This window comes from Dromiciops gliroides, chromosome 4, assembly GCF_019393635.1.
Source record: "Dromiciops gliroides isolate mDroGli1 chromosome 4, mDroGli1.pri, whole genome shotgun sequence".
NCBI lineage: Eukaryota > Metazoa > Chordata > Mammalia > Microbiotheria > Microbiotheriidae > Dromiciops > Dromiciops gliroides.
The window spans coordinates 3,411,372-3,433,377 of NC_057864.1; the positions used below are offsets into that span (position 1 = coordinate 3,411,372).

General features: G+C 42.9%; 1 protein-coding gene across 1 annotated transcript; it reads right to left on the reverse strand.

The window, feature by feature from the left end:
• Positions 1-11,648: 11,648 nt before the first annotated feature.
• Positions 11,649-11,996, reverse strand: LOC122726060 (60S ribosomal protein L30-like). Its single transcript, XM_043963497.1, has one exon. It carries the CDS (start codon positions 11,994-11,996, stop codon positions 11,649-11,651), a length of 348 nt encoding a protein of 115 aa, XP_043819432.1.
• Between the last annotated feature and the right edge of the window lie 10,010 nt (positions 11,997-22,006).

Below are 22,006 nucleotides of genomic sequence, written 5' to 3' on the forward strand. Positions count from 1 at the left end.
AGAAGCCAGGTTAAGAAATCACAAATTGATTATCTTGATTGCTCTAACAGCTTTCTAAACCTGCTAAAAATGGAAATGAGGTGAGTTTTATGTGATTTGTTTCTAGGAAATTGCTGCAGGGTCTCCAATTACTTCACCATTGATAAAGGTGCTCATAGATCATCTGGTTAATAATTCATTCAAGAATTCAACCACAGAATGACATTAGATGATTAGTTCATTGTTGCCAAAATTAATTGTCTCCCCCTATTTGGAGATTGGGACATTTTCCCGTTTCTAGACTCCACATCTCCCTTTCTCCATGGTTCCTCAGAAGCACTGCGAATTGTTCTATAATCCTCTCCACAAGATCTTTCTGTTCCCTGGGGCAGAATTCATTGGCCGCTAGAACCAAGCTCATTGGACATTTCTAGGAGTTTCCTTGCTCCGTGTTCTCCTAACAGTAGATACGATTCCCCTTTTGACTTTTCAAGTCCAGTCAAGAAGCATTTGGCCATCAAGCATCAACTCTGCACCAGGCACTGGGCTAGGGGCTGGGATACGAAGAAAAGACAAATCCAGTCCCTGTCGTCTTCAAGAAGTCTCAGCCTAATGGACTCATTCAAGTTCAAAGACTATTTCCTTCTCAGCTCTTGGCAATCTGGCTTCCAAGCCTGTCTTGCTGCTGAAACAGTTTTTTTTCTGGTTGCCAGTAAGCCTAATGGTTCAATCCACTGCCCTTTTCTCTGCCCTCTTTCACCTTGTCCCTGCCTCCCTTCTGGAGAATCAGTGCTCCTGAGGTTTTCAGACTGCTTTTTCTTCATTCTCCTCCTCCCTGTCTGACCACACCTTCTCAGCCTCTTTTGGCAGACATAGACTTCTTCCCTCCAATTCATACCTGTACCTGAGTCTCCATCAAGGAGTTTTTCTTGTCTCCTTACACTCCATCTTGGTGATTTAATCATCCGTCTCCCATCAGTTCAACCATTATCTCTATATAGATGGCTCCAAACGCTCTGTCCTCCATGCCTGAAACACTCTTCCGCCTCCACTCCAACTGCTGACCTCCCTGGTTTCCTTTAAGTCCCAACTAAAATCTCACTTTCCACAGGAGACCTTTCCCAACCATCTTTATTTATTTCCTATTTATCCTGTATAAAGCTTGCTTTGCATATGTGTGTTTGCCTATTATCTCCCCCATTAGATTATGAGCTCCTTGAAGGCAGGCACTGTGTTTTACCTATTTTTGCATCCTCAGCACATAGCACATTGCCTGGCACATAGCAGATACTTAATAAATGTTTATTGATCGATTGATTGGTTGATCTAGTCCTCCCCTTCTTGCCTGTGCTACACTTCCATGTCACCAACTGCCTGCTGGACAGCTCCACCTTAAAGTCTTACGGGCATATCAGAGTCATTCCCTTTCCCTCTCCTTCTCCCAACTTTTCTATTAATAGCCCCTGCCTCATAGGGCTGGGATGAGGAACAACTACAATAACATGTTAAGTGCTTGGCAAACCTTCGATCACTATCTACACGGTTTGTATCAGGTAAATCACCCCAATTCACCCAGAGTCACCACATCAGATCCTTCCTCAGCTTCATCTTCCATCAGGTGCCAAGGCTGATTGATTCTCTCTGGTAGCCTTCCCTTTAGTCCCTTTTCTCCACCCCCACAACCAGCCGGATTTTTCTTGGCTCCCCCTCTTTTCTCTGGACTACTACGGCCTCAGCTCTCTCGCTCTCCAGTCCATCTTCCTTCCAGCTGCCAAACTGATATTCAAAAGCAGCAGGTTGAACCATGCCAATGCCCTGCTCAAGACACTTCAGAGGCCCCCAATTTCCTGTGGAATAAAATAGAAACTTCCCTGTTTGGCACTTAAAGCCTTCACAATCTGTTTTCCATTTATCTTTCTAGACCAATTTAAACACTCCTCTATCGTACTATGTATTCCAGCCAGACTAGCCTTCTTGTTCCCTGTACATGACATTCAAACTCCCATCACCATGTTCTTGCCCATGCTGTTCCCCATGACAGGGATATCTTTCTCTTCCCTACTTCCTGGAATCCTTAACTTCCTTCAAGACAGCTCAAGTTCCACCTTCTTATCCTCCCAGTTATCAGTTTTCTTTTCTTCCTCCCTTAGATTTTCTCCAGAGATGAACCAAAACTGAAAGATCTAGCTTGGGATCCTGCCTCTGATTCCTACAAGCTGTGGGACCATCTTCATCTCTAAGACAGAGATGCTTAAATCTATGGAACCTCCCTGACAAGAATCAGGGTGCAATTCAATCAAATGCAACATACATCTTCATCTTTATTCAGATTGGGTTGTCAGAATGGATTCCTACAGATTTGGCATAACTCAAGATAGGGGACAATAATCTTTATAGATCACTTTAGAATTCATAAAGCACATTCTTCACAAGTCCTTGGGAGGTTGGTAATGCAAATACTATATCCCAATTTCACAGGTAAAGAAGCTGACACAAGGAAAGGTTGAGTGATTTGAGAGGTTCATAGGCTAGTACATGTTAAAACTAGGATTTAAACCTAGGTTTCTCTTGCATCCCTAGCCAGAGATCTTTCTCAAATGCCACACTACTTCTGTTCTCTTTGAAGTTGTTTGTCCAGGGGTTCTTAGCTATCATTTCTCTGTGGTTTTTGAAATCTGCTTTTCCCAAACCTAGGCTATATGCCTGTCTTGACCCAACATTCTTTTTCTTCAATATTATGAAATTCAAGATGACATGGTTATTTTCTCTCACATTTTCCTTTGCTTCCACATTTCCAGTCTGTTCATCTTTCTTAGTCAGAATGAAGTTGAGAGTAACTCACTTGAGAGATGAAATGTTTGACAAATTGTGAATTCAATCAGATGGTCTGTTTCTAATTTAACTAGAATTCTTGCTGATGTTCAAGTGGTTGAAACCTTTCAGCCCTATCAGGGCTTATGTCTTTGCCAATTTTGTAACTTGCATTAGAATGCATCATATGTGTCTCTCCTCTGACCAGGTGGGCTACAGGACACTTCCATAGCACATTGCTACTACTATTGTTCTTCCATTTTAGAATCATACAAATACTATTGACTGAGCATCTACCCTTGAGCTCCTAGTCTCCTTCATGGAGGCATATTTTCTTACACAAAGGTTGTTACTGTTGTGCTTTGAAGAAAGAAATTATTTCAAAGAAACCTGCAAAGATCTGTACCCTGGTATTGTGATGTTTAAAATCTAGCCTAGAGTTCCAGCCTGGTTGGGTTCTTCCTCAAGTCTTCCTCCACAAGCCTGCTTTAATCAGGAACTCCCTAGCAAGCTGTTTGTGGAAGCTTTTTATAGATCTGGAACAGAGGCGGTCCTTACACACTGCTTCAAGCTGATTGGTTGGCGTCATCCAAATCCATTGGCTTTGAAGGTGTTCTCAAGTTGAGTTCACAGTCTAGTTTCTGAGAACAATACCTTCTTAAGGGATAGCCAGGTGTGATTACAATCCAATTAACTTGAAGTAGGCTTAATCAGCAGTCAATCACTCTCACTTGATTCAATCAGTATAGATTAATCTCCAGGTGGGTCTTTGAGTATCTGCTAAATCCCATTATTTCATCACATTATCAACCCTGCAAAAATAAAGCATTTTGAAAGATGTAAGGATTCCAATTCACATCATGATCTAACATAATTCTAGAGGACCAGCAAAAAAGGATGCTACCCACCTCTTGACAGAGATGAAGAAAGATGTATTTTGGGACATGGCCAGTAAGGGAATTTACTCTGTCTCCATATGCATATTTGTTATTAGGATTTTTTCTCTTTTTTCTTTTTCTAATGAGGGGGGCAAGTGGACAAGAAGAAAAATAAGTAGTTGATAATGCAAAAAAATAGAGTTCATTTCTCCCTTCCTGTTTAATAGGTTAATTTATTTTGAACAGAGTATGTCCTCCCACTACTACATTCCTTCCTCTGAAGTCTTGATAATGCTTATAGGTCATTTTTACCTCCTTACATGAAAATTTGGAGTTCACCTGACTGTATTAGTATAGGAATAATTGACTCAATGATTTCATTTCAGGCAACCTCTCTTGTGTCAGGGTTTGAACTTAGGGCTTGCTAAGCCCTTCACCCTATCCATAGTGCCACCACACCGATTCATACAAGATGCTAACCCACACATACACATTCCTCCCTTCCATGTACTTTATGGCCTAGCTAAAGCATCCCTCTTCTTGTATGGTCTGGCCCCTGTTATCTCCCTCTCCACCTCTATACCTAGGAATCCTGGGTTGGCTTCAAGACTCAACTCAAACATCTTTTGCATGAGACCATTTCTGGTAGCCCAAGAAGCTAGGACATCTGCCTCTAAGGTTACCTTTTGTCTCTTCTGTGCTATGGACCTGGAGTTCAAATTCAGCCTCAGAAATTTGCTAGCTGTGTAACTCTGGGCCAGTTACTTCACCTCTGTTTGCCTCAGTTTCCTCATATGTAAAATGGGGAAAATAATAGCTCCTACCTCCCATGATTGTTTTGAGGATTGAAGGAGATAATTGTAAAGCACTTAGCATAGTGTCTGCAAATAGTAAGTGCTATATAAATGTAATCTCTTATTAGCAATGATCATCATGTAACTATAGACACTCTGTGCCTATTATTTTTCCCATTACAATGAAATCTCCTTGAGGGTAGGGGCTTTATTACTCTTTTCTTTGTTTTCCCAATGGTTAGTGTAGTGTCTGGCATATAGTTGGCAATAAATAGATGCTGGTTGATTAATTGATTAATCCAGTGCTGATCATGGAATCTCAAGTCCAAGACAGCTCCTGAAGCCTCCACACTTACAGGGAGAAGAGCCGAGGATGGTTTCTGGCCGTGGAACTTTTCAATTTTTTTTTAACATATCATGAACCATCAGACCAACACATCTGGACCAAGACGGGCTGCTTAGAAGATGATCATTTTATGAAGTCTTGACAATGGGATTTGGAACATATGTTTCAGCGCCATATTGCCCCCTTTGCCATCTGGTAAACAGAAGCCTAGCTGAGGTTCAGCAGGGAGAGGGTCTTTATTCATTTAAGTGAACACTCCATTGATTACATTCAGAAGGCAAGACGAAGGTGTCAGATCAGAGGGAAAGCCAGTTTTACCCACAATTCTCTCAGGATTTATGCTAGGGGAATGAAGTGCTAACTGTGGATTTCCTTGTATTCTCCCATGTTGAAGCTGGTCTTGAATGATCCCAGAGCTTCCATGTGTTATCATTAGCTGTGTCTACACAACGTAACTGAAAGACAGGTCCCTCACCAGCTCATCATTCATGCAGCATCCAGGCAAATAGACCACTTTTTTTCTTTTTCTTCTCCTTTTGGAAAAAAAAGGGTTTTGTTTTGCCATTGCCCCATTTATCCACCTCATTGCCACAGCAGGCCCCTTTATTTTGCCTCAGGGAAGCCACCCATTGAAAGAAGCTACTGTTACTGTCAGAGCTTTGTGACAAGAGCCTCCCATTCTGCTTACTTGTGACTGAAGCCCCAGGTCTGCTGGGCAGCCAGTAGCCCCAACTTCCTGGCTGCACTGGCATGCTTTTTCATGCATCAGCCTGTTTGTTTTCTGTAGAGAAGGCCAGCCTCAGGTCAGATGCCATTGGCCATTCTTCGTTCCTATGAGAGAGCTGTCACAGCTGCCTCCTCTTGGCCAATCCAGAAATCGAATTTCATTTCTGCCCTCCATCCCTTTGCTCCCCACCCCCAGACCCAAGTTTCATTGGAGAAGACTGACATTTTAAAAATCCATTAAAGCCAGACCTTTCTGACTTCTCATCACTGCAAAGGTAAAATAACTTGAAAAAAGGAGTCAGGAGTTATGATTCATTAGCACTTTCCAAGAAGGTGAAGAAAATGCTGAAGCCTCAAAATGGGGACCCATGATGCCTTCCTGGTTTTCTAGTGAATTTCCAGCTCCTCCTCTTTTCTCTCTGCAAGCACCACATGGAAACACGGCTATGGTTGTTTTTGCATTTTCTATAAAAGTAGAAGTGACTTAAATTGGACTTAATATTGCTCGGTGTCTTTTTACAGAATTTTAAGGAACTTCTTGCTATCCCAGGATCAACAACTTGTGGATGAATTTAGAGGCCATTTTGTCCTACCTGTTCCTTTGATCAAGTCAGCCCCATAGTCAAGAAGCTTCCACGGCTGAAATACAAACTCTTTTGCTGAACATTTTAGGCCCTTCCCCATCTTCATTTGGCCCAGCCTTCCAGACCGATTCCCCATTCTCTCCATCAAACTCCCCAGACTCCAGCCAAACTGACCTGATTGTCACTTCCTGTAAACAAAATCCCCCCTTTCTGCCCCTTCTCCCCATCTGAGCAGTCTCTAGATCCAGTCAAAGTTTAGTTCATGACCCAAATCCTACATGAAACGATTCCTCACCCCCCAAATGGTATGTGTTCTTCCCCAGTAACTTTGCATTTACTTGGTAAATACACACACATATTTCTGAGACAATAGTTAATTCATTACTTCACATATGCACATGTATATATGCATCTGTGATATATATATGTATATGCAAATATATATAAAATATACATTGCTCTGTGTACATAGTATTTCTCTTCTAGAAGGATATAAAGGGCAGGGACCCTTCATTTTTGTCCAGCACAGTGACTGGCATAGAATGGTAACTTAATAAATTCTTGTTCAGTTGACTTGAACTAAATTACAAGAAGAGGAAACTGAGGACCAGGGAGGGAAGTGACTTACTTAGTATTACAGAACTAGTAATTGGTAGTTCTAGGATTCACACTCCTATCCCTTGGCTATAAAGAAGCCAATATTCTTATTTGGATGCGCCTGTGCTGGGGGAACCCACCGTTGAGCCTTTGAATTAGGAATAAACTATTCCTCTGACAGAAGTGAGGTGAGTTTTACCTCTGTCTTGGCAACACAACCTGATGCAAAATAAGAGCATTAAATATCCAGTAGTTGGTGCCTCACTCTTTTGGCCTGGGGGTTATGGTGGGCAAACAAATCTAGTCTTAACTTCCCTGCACAAATAATGACTGTTTTCCCCTTCTAGGAGCCTGATAAGGGGTTAGTTAATGTTTTGCACCAGTCCCAAGGGATTTCTGATTTTCTCATTTGTAAAAGACAGAAGTGGCAGAAAGAGCAATGATGAAAATCTAGCCAAAATGGCTTCCAATAGTGCTGTTTGAGAATATGGATTTGTTGTTATTGCTTTTAGGATGATTAAAATCAAGATTTTTGTTTTCTTTCTTAAACAACAATCTTGTTGTTTTAAAAACAAAGTCAAAACATCCTGGGGGTACTTTGTAGAACAAAAAACAAAACAGTTTCCCTTAAAGAGTTCTAGCCTGATCATGATGCTCAGTAACTCAAGCTTCCTTCACAGGATTGAATGGAATCCAATTTTTGATCTTTCGTTCCCTGTATGGTTTTCTTTAGCAAGTTGCTAAAGAAGACAAGTCTATACCATAAAATTCAGGGGCAAAGTTGGATGGGCTGCTTAGAACCATTAGGTTTCTCCATCTGGCTCAACTTACACCCTTTTGGAAGCACTGACATTGCCTTTATGTCTCAGCCAATGTGCTCATTTTGTCCAGTCTTTGGTGCAAATGCCATCAGGTTCAAACATTGTTTGGTTTCCATAGCTCTCCCTTTTAAGTCAGTGAGTGGGGCTGGAAGTAATTCCAGTTTTCCTTCCCACAATGACAACAAGTATTTGTGATACATAATGTTCCTCAAAACCACCTTTGCAGAACAAAGAGAGATTTCCAAAGAAATGCCCTACTGGGGAGTTGACTTCCTTCTTAAGAGATGGTTCTTCTGAGAAGCCTTGAACACTTGTTTAGGCTCTAATAGAGTCACTTGAATGAAAGTGTTTCTTGTCAATTTGCAGAGAAAACAATACTGTAAGGATGGCTAACATGCTGGGTGATGAAGTCAGCATCTTCACATGTTCTGAAAAGCTAGAACTATAGGCTAAATTGAAGAATATGATGATGGGTATAATGTGATGTTTTATCTTTGGCTTCAAAATAATCACCTTTATGAATCTAAGAAGAGGAAACTGATGGTTAGACAATAGGTATTGTAAAAAAAAATAAGATCTGGAGGTTTAATGAACTGTCTGTTCAATCAGTAGGCACTAACTGTGGGAGATAGTGGCCAAAAAGATCACATTATTTAGGCTGAATCAATAATCTTGGTCAATCAGTTATTAAGCACAGGTTTACAATGTTGAAAAGGGGCCCAGCTAATATTGAATCCAACCTGTAACAGAGCAAGAGACCTACAGCATAGCTAACAAATTCTAAGAGAAACATAGAGTCCAGAATAGGGGAACTCAATAGTACATAATTTGCCATTATAGTTTGCCTTAGTATGAGCATAAGTGGTGTGATTGTTTTCATATCTGGGCATTCCCTTTTTTGGCAGGGCGGGGGTGGGGGGATTCCCTTTTAAGAAAGACATAAAACAAAACAAAACAAAAAAGAAAGACATAGACAAGTTGGAATGGGTCATTAGGATGGTGAAAGTAATAAAGAATATGTCATATAAGGATCAATTAAAGAACTTATTTAAAAGGTTAAACCATTTGCATTCCTATATAGGAAGATGATACTTCTAACTCATAAGAACTTTCTCAGTATTAGGGCATCTGAAAGGAATAAATTTGGACAGAGGGCACAGGTGGGAATTTATTATTAAGAGATGATATCTGTAAAGCATTTATTGTTTGTTTATCTTTTTTTGTGGGGCATTTGGGGTTGGGGGCATGCCCAGGGTTGAGCAGTTGGGGAGTGTCTTATGTCTGAGGCCAGATTTGGGCTTGGGTCCCCTGGGTCCGGGGCAGGTGCTTTGTCCACTGTGTCACCTAGCTGCCTCATGATAACATCTTTAAAATAAAATTAAGAAGAGAGAGGCTTGCACTGGGAGAAAGGGAAAGGGAGAAGTGGAATGGGACAAAGTATCTCATATAAAAGAAGCAAGAAAAAGCTTATGGAGTAGAGGGGAAGATGGGGGAGGAGCAGGGGAGTGAATGAGCCTCACTCTCATCAGAATTGACTCAAAGAGGAACTAACAGACACACTCAAGTGGGTATAGTAATATATCTTGCCCTTTAGGGAAGTGGGGGGGAAGGGGAGAAGGGGGGAGGGGAGAAGGAAGGGAGAGCAGATTGGGGGAGAGGCAGTCAGAATCAAAACACTTTTGAGGAGGGATAGGGTAAAAGAAGATAGAAAATAGAGTAAATATCATGGGGAGAGAATAGGATGGAGGGAAATACTGTTAGCATTAGTAACTGGGGGAAAAATTGGAAGCAGAGGCAAGAGCAATGTAAGACAAGGATGATGGCGGTGGTGGTGGTAGTGATGGTGGTGCTGCTGGTGCTGCTGGTGGTGGTGGTGGTGGTACTTACTTTTCTGGGCTATTGCGAAGAAAATTCTTTGTCAGGTAAAAAGGTACTATATAAATGTTAGCTATTATTGTTGTTGCAATAATCAAACCCATGGGTGTTTTGTAAGGAAATCTCCCCTTAAATTATTATATAAATGTAGTTTACTATAAAAAAAGATGAGCAGGATGCTATCAGAAAAACCTGGAAAGACTTACATGAGCTGATGCAAAGTGAAATGAACTATATACAAAATAACAGAAATATTGTAAGATGATCTGCTGCAAATGACTTAGTTATTTGCAGCAATGCAATGATCCAAGACAGCTCTGAAGGACTTAGGAAAAGTGCAATCCATCTACAGAGAGAGAACTGATGGTGTCTGAATACAGATGGAAGCATATTATTTTGGTTTTAGTTGTTAGTTCCTTTTACTAAAGTTTTTTTTTGTCTGATATGTTTTGCACAATTGCACATGTATAACTCCCACCCATTGACCCTCGTAGTTCTGTCCTCATGGACCAAGAAGAAAAAGTCTCATATCTGTTCTACATAACAGACCATTAAATATTTAAACAGGTATTGTGTTTTCTCAATTTTCTCTTATACTGGATAAATACTTCTCATTTCCTTGAGTTCTCTCCATAGATCTCTGCATTGCACCAGGAACTCAAGAAAGGAAACCAGATGCCAGGGTTGTCTTTTTCATGGGAAAAATACTTGACTTTTCATAACAGCTAAAATAGCTAATATTGAGTGTTTTGAGATTACAAAGCACTTTGTACATCTTATCTAATTTCCTCCTCACAAAAACCCAAGGAGGTGCTCACTGAATTTAGAATCTTACATAATTGGGCCATATGAAAAGACTATATATACATGGAGGAAGGGGTGGGGACTGGAGGCATTACATGAACTTACTTTCATCTGAATCGGACAAAGAATTGTTGAACACAGACATACACTGAAAGAACATGATATAGAAATATATTAAAAATCAACAGTAAAACAGATGGAAACAGGGAAAGGGGAGCTTAAGAGAGTGAATGTAAGTGTATTGATATTAGTAATGAGCAAAAGAAATTCCATCTTTGAAGGGTGAACTTAGAAGGAGGATTAAAAGGAAAGAAAGTATAAGAACCCATAGAAGCAGATTGTTTCAACTTTAGATTCACTAGTGTTGAGCATAATTCTTTTTACAACCTTCTTTTTTTATAAATACTCGGACAGGGGCAAAGAGATGTAAAGAATAAAAGAATATGTTTGAGAGAAACATGCAATTTATAATCATAACTATGAATGTGAGTGCATATAAATTATGAAGCAGAAATGTATAAAAGAAAGAGAAAATAATGGGATAATGGGGCAACTAGATGGTGCAGTGGATAGAGCACTGGCCCTGGAGTCAGGAGTACCTGAGTTTAAATCCGGCCTCAGACACTTAACACTTACTAGCTGTGTGACCCTGGGCAAGTCATTTAACCCCAATTGCCTCACTAATAAAAAAAAAAGTAAATAAGGAAAAAATTAAAGACTTGAATAGAATTTTGAAAAAGTTAGGTATGAAAGATGTCCAGTGATTAATGAATGGGAACCAAAGAGACTATGTATATGCTTTAGTTGTATATGACGACTTTTAAAAATTGACCACTATTAGGGAATAAAAACCTTACAAACAAATTCAGAATAGTAAAAGTATTAAGCAAATCCTTTACCTACAAAAATGAAATGAAATTTAAATAAATGACTTTTGAAGCAAGGATTTTAAAAAACACACAACTAATCCTAAAAGAACTGTTGGGTCAAAGACAAACAATACATCTAGCAAAATAACAATAATAAGACAATTCACCAAAACTTTGGGGAATTAGCCAAAATAGTACTTAAAGAGATCACTTTTGTCCACAAAAGAATGAAAGAATGGATTCATCTATGCAACTAAAGAGGTCATGCAACTAAAAAAAATTAGCAAAACTTAAAATAAAATTAAAAAAAACTCAGCAAAGCACCAAAATAGAAATTCTAAAAATCAAAGGACAGATTAACAAAATCAAAGGAGGGAAAAATCATTGATGTGATTAACCAGCATCTGCTCTTTTTTTTTGGGGGGGGGGGAGGGGGAAGGGATGGCAGTCATTAAGTCAATATATTAGCTATTAACATATTGTTATATTATAATCTAATAAACATTAAGTAATCATTTTTTAAACAAGCTTTGGCCAGTTTATTAAAGAATACTTTTGTACAGTTTACTTTTCACTGGTCTGTTCTGGCATGCTTCTAATGATATCGGAATCACCTGGATCAATGATAGCCAGTGTACAAACTCTGTAGTACTTGCCACATGCTGTACCCAATTCAATGTTGTTGCCACTGTAGTGATGGACGCCAGTTTTGGCCAACATAGCGTAATATTCAATCTCTGATTTCCTCAAGGCTGGGCAGTTGTTGGCCAGGATGACTAATTTGGCTTTGCCTTGTCTCATCATTTTCAGAGTCTGTTTGTAGCCTAGCACACATTTACCGCTTTTCATCACCAGCTGGAGCCTTGAGTTGATGGACTCCAATGACTTTTTCATCTTCTTTGCGGCCACCATCTTCCTGCCTGCAGTGCAGGAGGACCCTCAGCCAGAGACCTGCCACCAAGATCCAGATTTTTTTTTTAAAGAGGGAAAGCAAATTACCAGTATCACAAACAAAAACAAAGGGAGAATTCACAACAAATGGAGATAAAATAAGTGACATAATCAGAGACAAAATTGAATGCTTACAGAAATATAAAATATTCAGATTAATGAATAAGAAATAAAGAATGTAAATAATCAAATCTCAGAAAAAAATTAAGAAAGCCATAAAGGAATAAAGCTTTGCCCTGGCTATTTTGTTTTGTTTTGTTTTGTTTTTTAGTGAGGCAATTGGGGTTAAGTGACTTGCCTAGGGTCACACAGCTACTAAGTGTTAAGTGTCTGAGACCAGATTTGAACTCAGGTCCTCTTGACTCCAAGGCCAGTACTCTATTCACTGTGCCACCTAGTTGCCCCTGCCCTGGCTATTTTGGATGACTGCAGTGCATTCCCTTTTCACATCTACCTCATAAAATCCCTCTCTTCTATCAAGATGAAGCACATTGACAACTTTCCACCTGAAGCTTTTCCTAGTTTCCCCAAATGCTGGTGTACTCCTCTTCAATCTTGTATTTATTTTGTATTTATTCTGTAAAGAGTCTTTAATAGCTTAAAACTACAGTAAGACCTTTAGAACATGCTATACTTGTATATGTATTTCTTATTTCTTCCATTAGAATGTGAGCACCTGGAGAACAGGGATTATTTCATTCTTTTTATATATAGTAGGAGCTTAACATATGCTTGTCAATTGATTGGCTGATTGACTTTCTAACTAAACTGTCCTTCCTAGTCTGATGGGGTCCTTGCATTTTCTCTTACTCCTCCCCAGCATCACTAATTGAAATTTTGGGAAATCAGCTGGCAGGGGACTGACACGCAAATGGTTTTAGGACCTTCACTATTCTATCACATGCGTGCATGTGTGCACATGGGTGCACACACACACACACACACACACACACACACACGCACATCTCCAGCTGGTGAGAGGATAGCTATAATCTCCCTTTCTCTTTACATGTGACATAACTAGAGCTCTCCCCCTGAAAGACTCTGTATATTGTGGCTGGCAGGAATCTGGTGTTTATTGATGGTTTTTATCCCACATTCCTGGGTATTTTGGTAAGTGGTGATTCACTTTCAGAGGTATAATTTCTTTGGTTTGAATTAATAGAGCTTCATGTATTTTTTTTCATCCATGGTTTGCTCCCTGAACTGATGAGCGGGAAATCAGGAGGATGACAGATATTTAGGTTTGTCTTTGTGCCAGATAGACAGTGAGATGTGGTGTGGGAGATGGAAAACTCTGCCTGTATTGATCATGTCTTCTAACCAGGCACTGGCAGGACACTGTCAGGTTTGGTCAGACAAATGAACTAACTCCTGGAAGGATTATCCCTTGCAATACACACTAAAAGAAAATGGGGGGATGGCAATGGTTTAGGAAGGGTCAATGGCAGCAGCATTCATTCTCTTTTTCCCTCATCACACTTTACCTTTCGAAGAGCATGTCTGGTCAGCTCCGCCCCACCCTCCATGCTTTCTGGCATAGAGATTGAATGGGGATGTAGTAGTAAGAGTATGGTCCCTAAACAGGTCACAGGATGGAGGGGCTGGCTTCTCACCTTTTGTATAATGGCCCTTGATCCAGAATTGAAGTCCCTGGTGAATCCAGATTGGTCTAGATTGGAGGAGGCAGTTCCCATCATTTGACTGGAGCAATGACGCTTAGATCCAACATTGTGGTCCCTGGTGAGTCTTGTGGTCTAGATTGGAAGAGGCAGTTTATGTTGCTTTAATAAGGGGAAAGAGAGTCAAACTTCTGTCATTCCAAAGTGCCTTCTTCATAGGCAAAGCTTGCAAACAAGAGGTCACAGCCCCCTGAGGGAAGAGCTAAAGGTGGGTCTGGCATCTGAGCAGGAAGGTTCGAGACTGAGAACAAGTGATTTGCTTTGACCCTTCCTCCTAGAGTGTTTCTCTTGTTTCTTGGGTCTCTCTCTAGAAAAGGGCTTCCTTAACCTGAGGTCTCTGAACGTTTTTGATAGTCATATTTCAACATAACCAGCTTCATTTGTAAGCCTACATATTTTATTTTATGCATTTTAAAACACGGTTCTGAGAAAGCATCCATTGGCTCTGCCAGACTGCCAAAGGGGACCATGACCCCAAATGTTAAGAATCCTTGCTCTATTTTTTTGTGGGGCAATGGGGGTTAAGTGACTTGCCCAGGGTCACACAGCTAGTAAGTGTCATGTGTCTGAGGCCAAATCTGAACTCAGGTCCTCCTGAATCCAGGGCCGGTGCTTTACCCACTGCGCCACCTCACTGCCCCCAAGATTCCTTGCTGTAGAGAGTGATGAAAAGATCATGGACTCAAGATCAGACCCTCTTATTTTATACTTGAAGGAGCAAAGGTCCAGAGATGGTTAATGATTTGCCCAAGGACATAGTGGTAATCAGGGGCAGAGTCAAGATTCGAACCTAGAGCCTTTGACTCCAAATGGAACACTTGTTTTCACTGTTTGCTCTCTTGCCTCATAGTTAGCTCTGGGGTCGGAGCCCCCTAAATTGGACTCCTTATCTGATAAAAAATGTAAGAGGAGGGGAGCCTGAAAGTTTCCTCCCTTCCCTTCCTTCTCTATCAGTAGGCACATGACCTATACTTCATGATCTCAGAATATTTGGGTGCAGAAGATTCAACAACTGGTGCTGGGAGGGAATTCCTCCTCTCCAAGCTTAACAATGCCATTGTCAGATATGTCGTTGAGTTGTTTGTTCTTTGTACTTCATTCTTGAAGAGGACCGTGACATCAGGAGGAGATGTCATGACTTGCAATGTCTTGGATTTGAGTCAGGGAGGGCTGTGCAGGGTCACCAGCCTCACTCTCCTACACAGCCATCTGGGTCCAGTGGCAATCTATACATCAGGACAACTGGAGACGGGCCCTGATGTTTAAGGCAATTGGGGTTAAATGACTTGCCCAGCGTCATGCAGCTAGTAGATGTCTGAGGTGACATTTGAACTCAGGTCCCCCTGACTTGAGGGACAGTGAGATATCCACTGTGCCACCCAACTGCCTCTGTCAGATATGTAGTATGACCTCAGAGTCAGGAAGAGTTGGATTCAAATCCTTACTCCCAAATTTATTAGTTGGGTGATTCTAGTCAAACTACTTATGGTCTCTTAGCTTCAGATCCTTTGTCTTTAAAATGGCCATAATAATCATACCTTACAAGCAATACAGGATTGTTGTGAAGCTTAAATGAGCTAATGAATATAAAGCACTCTGGAAACATCAGCTAGTGTTAGTCTTCACCCCAATGTTTCTTGTGTTGTACTCGGATTGGGGGGGTCAGAGTTACTTGACCACTCTAGTTGCTAGGCAGCACTCACTCTGGAGTCAGGAGGACCTGAGTTAAAATCCAGCCTCAAGCACTTACTAGCAATGTTTGCCTCAGTTTCCTTATCTGTAAAATGGCGGTAATAATAGCACTTTCCTTCCAAGGGTAATTGTGAAGATTAAGTAAGACAATATTTGTAATGTGCTTTCCAAACTTTAAAGTGCTATGTAAATGCTAAATATTTTATGATATAGGCATTTAGTTCAATGTTATTGGTCAGTCAGTGTATGCTTTGCCTACCAAGTATGGTGCCAGGATACCTGAGGAATTCCATGGAATAAAAAGTGTTTTCTCTAAGCACTGAGAGGCTTAGTGACTTATCCAGGGTCACACAGTCACTACATGTCAGGGCCAGAACTCGAACTCAGCATCCTTTTCTAAGGCCAGTTTTTTATCCATCAAAGAGAGAAAAGAAAGGAGTGGATAGAGGGGAGAAAGGGCAAGTCAAAAGAGGCAATGGGTAACAGTAGAAACTGGAAGTTTCTAAGGACCAAAATGACCATTTGGGGTCATCAGTGAGAAAGGGGCATAGGGCCCTGGTTCCTTCAAGCCCCCTCCAGCTGCTCCTTCCCAAGGCTGCTCTCCAACTGTCCTTAGTGGGACTTACGGGTTAAAGGACCAAGATTCAGTTCGTCAGCCTCTCAGTGCCCTCCTCCTCCCTTTCCCCTCCTCTTCCTCCCCTCCTCCTCTTCCTCCTCCTCTGCAGTGTCCCCTCTCTCACCCCCGACTGCTCCTCTGGCTCTGGAGGTCAGCCAGAGGGGAAGTGGGGTGGGAGCGAGGCTTGGAGGAGGAATCCTGTTGGGTGGTGCGATGGGGTGCGATACAGTGCGAGTGCGGGCTCTGGACACTGAGGTCTATTTAAGGGCAAAGGGCAAAGCTCCAAGCCAAAGGCTTGCAGCTTTTATTTACACCGAGTTTGCTGCTGGCAGAAGAATGATGCATTCTCTGGCTATGAGGCCTCCATCATTTTGGGGATGCAGCTGCCTTAGCTTCATAAAATCGAATCAAAGCCCACATCCCAGCTGTCAACCTTGAACCATCCAATCATCGAACAGGAAGGGTCAGGGGAGGGGGGATTCAGAACAACAAAAGTAACCCTCTGAGCCCACAAGGAGCTTGTATTCTATGGGGGAGGCAACAGCACACAAGAAAACAAATGAACATAAGTCCGGGGAGATTTTAGGAGAGCACGAACAGTTACATCGTGTGATGCTGCAGGTTTCACACTCTTCCAGCCCAGAGGCGTAACAAGGAATAGTTTTAAGTGGGGCAAAATCAGGGGGGTAGCAGTGTGGAAAAAAGTTTTAACAGTCGGTTAGATAATGGACAGACGCCAGTCTTTTTTAGGACCACCCTTTCGGGGAGGAGACCAACAGCATGAGCTACGCACACCAGTCCGCCTGCGACCGCACACCAGATTGCCTGCTGAGCACTCGACTTCCGGGGTGCGAGCTTAAAAGGCAAGGAGAGAACGGAAGTGGGGCCTTTCTTTTTTCCTGCTCCGCTGGTCTCCTGGCTGTGCTGCACAGACAGATGCGGACTGGAGTTTGACTCGCCCGGCTCTCGGTTAACAGCACGGGCTTGACTAGGTCTCTCGCCCCAAAGGTGGCCCTCCGCTTTTGGTGAGTTTTATACGGAATATAGACTAAGCTTAGATTTAAGACGATTTGTATTGTATTTCTACTTTCCTATCCTTCTAATCAACATCACCTTGTGACTACCATACAATAAAAGCTCTATCTAGAAAACCAGAAGCTTCTTCCATTTACTAGTCTGGGAGATAAATTAAGGGAAAGGTTAAGTAGGGGAGATTTATGATCTAATATCCAATTTTAATCTCACAGCAGTGAGGGCAATAGCAGCAGTAGAGCTGAGGAGGGCAGGGGTGCTTGGCTGGAGACTGACAGCACGCAGGACCTTGGCAGGTCCAGTCCCTCTAGAACAAGGGGTGACTCTCCCTTCCCCTTCTTCCCCCATCCTCTGACCTAAGTCCTTTCCTCACTGCCCTTTTCTGGGGCCCACCTTCCTCTACTCTCTTAGGTGTGTGGACCTACAGAAGAAGCTCTCTGGTGTGCATCTTCCCATATTAGTGCCTGGGGAGAAGCCCCGCTGTCCCACCCTAGTTACAGCTGTAACTTCCTATCTGGTTGATTTTGCGCTTGGCCTGACTTACTGAAGTTGGGCATTGTGTCCCTGGCTTTTGGATCCTGCTGCTCGACTGGCTTTTATTAAAGACAAAAGGATGCTGGCATCTTCCTTGCCATCAGCTTCTCCCCAAGCTAACGCACTGCATCTCAAATGTTTTGATTTGACTCCTAGGACAGCGACTTGACTTTTCTAGACAGGAGAAAGGAAGCAGGCAGATCCTGCTCCCGGCCATGGTCTCCTGAGTCTCCTGAGCTCATCGCTTCATTCACCGCGTGTTTGTTTGTGTATCTCAGAGCCTCTTCTTCGAAGAGAAATGGGATTTCCTCGGGGGTTTGGGCCGTAGGCGCTGGGATCCAAGCTGCTCTGTGAGGAATGGCCTTGATGCATCCGCTTAAACAGTGATCTGGCCACACGGAGGGCTGCCCCGCGTGCAGAAACGCTCCCAGTCCCTGAGCTTCCCTCCAGCAGGGCCGCCTTCAGATGCGCACAGGAGCAAAGGCTGGCTCAGCTTCCACCAACGTTTTCCCGCCCACATCCCTCCCCTCTTGCAGCTCAGGGGCTCAGCTCCTTAGGCTTCTGTCCATTGTCAGACAGGGGCTTCCTTCTCCTGCCCGAGTGGTCTTGGCATTCCTCATCACTTTCTGCAGAAAGCCACAGTCTGGGGTCAGAATCGAGACCTGGGTTTGAATCCTGATTCGTTCACTTGCTGTCTATGTTAAGGGGAGGGCGGATGGGTACTGGGCCAAAATCCCAAAGGGGAGGGAGGGCCTCCAGGATTCACACCGCTTCTCTCAGGTGGGGTTACTGCATCGGTCAGTGAGTCAGTCACTAAAAAGTAATCACGTGCTGGGGATACAAAGAAGGGTAAAAGACAGACTTGCCCTCCAGGAGCGTCCAGACTAATGGGAGACAGAGCTCACCGACGGCTCTGACCAAACAAGCCACGCACCTCGTACATTGGAGAAGATGGGAGGGAGGCACTAGCCTCTTGTAGGAGGCAAGATTGTAGTTGGAACAGGAAGGAAGCCGGAGAAGAAGGGACGAGAGAGGAGGGAGGGTTGTCCAGGCACGGGGCATAGCCAGGGAAAGGCCCGGAGGTAGGAGATGGAGGGTCGTGTGGAAGGCACAAGCAGGAGGCCATAATCACGGATTAAAAAGTCCGTAGTAGCGAAGGTGAAGCCTGGAGGGGTAGGAGGGAGCTGGGTTATGAGGGACCTGGGATGCCAAACGGACATTTTGTACTGGCACTTCATCGGGTCTTCACTAAGAAGGGGGGACCCTGCCAAGATAGGTCAGCAACTTCTGTACAACCCGTGGTCTTGGAGAATTGTCTAGGACCCTGGGAAATGAGGCGACTGGCCCAGGGTCATACGGTCAGCGCACATCAGAAGCAGGACTTGAATCTAGGCCCTCCTGGCGCCAAGAACAGCTTCCTCGTTACTGTAGGCTTACGGATCTAGGCTGGGAAGGAACCTCGGAGAACACGTCAGGGCCTCTCATTTTACCAGTGAAGAAACTGAAGGCTCTTTACAGGCTTCACAGTATGATCGGTGGCAGTAGCAGCAGTTCTTCTTCTCAGGGATGCCGGGCTGTGCTTGCATAGTATTGCGACAGTAGGATCTAGTTTGTGGGGGCAGGGCTTCCACAGAAGCACTCCTTGACTCCCCCTTGCTTGAGGACCTGGCTCTGGAGTTTCCATGACCAAAAAAGAAAAGAGAATCCATTCCTCACTAGCCCAGCCTCTTCAAGTCCAGATCCTTTAGGATGGTCTCTGAGGAGGCCCAGTCTCCTGCTCCAGCTGCTCCTCCGTTTGGAGGGCTTTTTGTTTTTTTTGTTTTGTTTTGTTTTTGTGGTGTGTTGTTGTTGTTGTTGTTGTTTTGCAGGGCAATGAGAGTTAAGTGACTTGCCCAGGGTCACACAGCTAGTAAGTGTCAAGTGTCTGAGGTTGCATTTGAACTCAGGTCCTCCTGAATCCAGGGCCCTTTATCCACTGCACCACCTAGCTGTCCCCTGTAGCATTAGTTTTACTGGCAGAGCCTTTGGGGACTGCAGACCAGCTCTCTGGGTTGGATTTTACTAAGAGATGATAACTATTGAAATTATTTCTTGTCAAGCTTTCCCCCCCACAACTTAACTCTGGCCACAAGTGCAAACACAAAAGGAATCAGTTCAAAGGAAGCTAAATTTTTAATAAAATTTAAAACAAATTCTACAAATTAAATTTTAAATGCCATTTGCAGTGAAAAGTGCAGAGCATACAAGATGGTGCTGGAGTTAGTGTTTGCCGGCTGTGTGAAACCAAACAAAGCAAAATCCCACTGACTCAGTCTAACAAAAGCAGCTTCTCCACCAGCAAGGGGTCTCTTGAGCCTCTATGAAGATCATCCAGCCATAAGACATGCTCTGAGGTGCTTATCCCGGCTCCTTCTCCTGCTGAGGAGCTGAGTTCCCAGAGCATCCCTACTCCACACCATGCTGTGGGATTGGAGGAAGTGTCTTTCTAGTGTTGTAGCTCATGCATTTCTACTAGAGTGTCCTTTTCACCATGATGTCAATTCAGATTCGTTGAGTCAGCCATGCTTTTAGAAACCAGTATGTACTAAGGTCATGCAGGAAGAACATCCTCCCCACCAACCAAAGAAACAAACAAAAAAACCCATTGATGACACACTCTCCCACCAACATATATACAGAGAGATTCCCACGTATGCTTTAGGAAAATCACTTTGTCAGCTGTGTGGAGGGTGAATCGGAGTGAGAAGAGACTGAAGCCCCAAAGACCAACTCAGGTCTATTGCAACAGACCAGATGAAAGATGATGAGGTCTGGGCTAGGCTGGTGCCTGTGGGAGTGAAGAGAATGGGAGGGAGACAACAGATGTTGGAAAGGCAGAAGCAACAAGATTCTGTGTCAGGATATGTGTGTGGTGCCCCTTTAACAGTGAGAATCCCCGTTTTCCTATTTCTTCTGACCCGAATATGATAGTAAGAGATTAAGAAACATGTAGAAGAGAGAGAGAACAGAGAAAGTTTTATTTTAAATTATTTGTAAGATTGTATTTCAAGTGTGGTGCTTGGAACGCTCATTCACGTCTCTAAGCTCTGTTTTTAAATGAGGCAATGGGGATGAAGGACCCTGGGAGAAGGGCTGGAGTGGGGGTGGGGGACAGCAGTTGCTCTTATGTTTTGACATTATATTAATAGCATGAAAATTACATGTAAAGTACTATGTAAATAAGCTTCTGTTCTAGCCGAGTTGCCAGCTGGGGGATTTCATAAAAAGAATTGCCTCCCCGTGGACAATGGCTCCGTGAGTGTCTAATTCATGAAGAGATCCCTGGAATCTGCTGTCATCATTTGGTCCTAAAGAGAAATCGGCTGAAGTGGACAGACTATTCAGCTGCAGAACAAGGGAGAGGCAAAGGGGAGAAATGAAGGAGAGAGAAAGAGAAATGATACCCGGAGAGACAAAGAGAGAGAGAGAGAGAGAGAGAGAGAGAGAGAGAGAGAGAGAGAGAGAGAGAGAGAGAGAGAGAGGTGGAGCTGAGACAGAAACAGACAATCAGGCAGAAGCGGAAAAAGAGACACACATAGAAAGAGATTGACAAAGACAGATGAACGAATAAAGAAAGTGAGACAGAGAGCTTTCGATATTGGCCCCTGAGGTCTCTCCTCGTGCCAAGGCTGCTGAGCCCAGGGCTCCTTTCTTATAATTCTAAGTCATGAATAGTAGGCAGTCAGCAGGGACTCCACTTGGGATGCTTTCTTCCACAAGGCTAATTTCTATCCCCACTAATGGGAATTCTGCATTTGACTCAAGAGGTGTGCACATCACTAACTCTGGAAATGGAACACAAGAGCTGTTGATCTGCATGCAAATGTTCTTCTTTATTGTCAAGAAGGAATAACACAACAACGGGTGAATGAGAAGCACTCAGGTTTAGAAAGCCACTCAGGCCACAATTGTCTTCTGCTGACTTGGTTGGGGACATTTTCTTACCTTTAGGGATAAGTGTGGGCAAATGAAAAAAAAAATAAGCCTATCAGAGTAGCCCAACAACCTGACTGTGGGAAATAGCCACCAACAAGAATTTGTTGAGCCATCTAAAGCCCAACAAAGCTCCAGACTCTCAGTGCAGAAAAGTCTCAGCCTAAAAGAAGAGGTGTGAGGAGGCACCTTTCTTTGCAATGATAGTGAACTGTAGAGGTGGGACACTGCACCAATGGCAGGCTTTTGAAATGATTTTTTTTCCTCTTTTAATTCTTTTTTCTGAGAGGGCTCTCAAGAGGGATGGGGACAGGAACATATTGGGAAATATGGGCTATGCAAAAACAAAAGATACAAATAAAATGTATTTTTATAAAAGCGTTCAGTTGAATTCCACAAAAATAAAATTAAATATTTATTATATGCCCACCCCTATGCCTAGC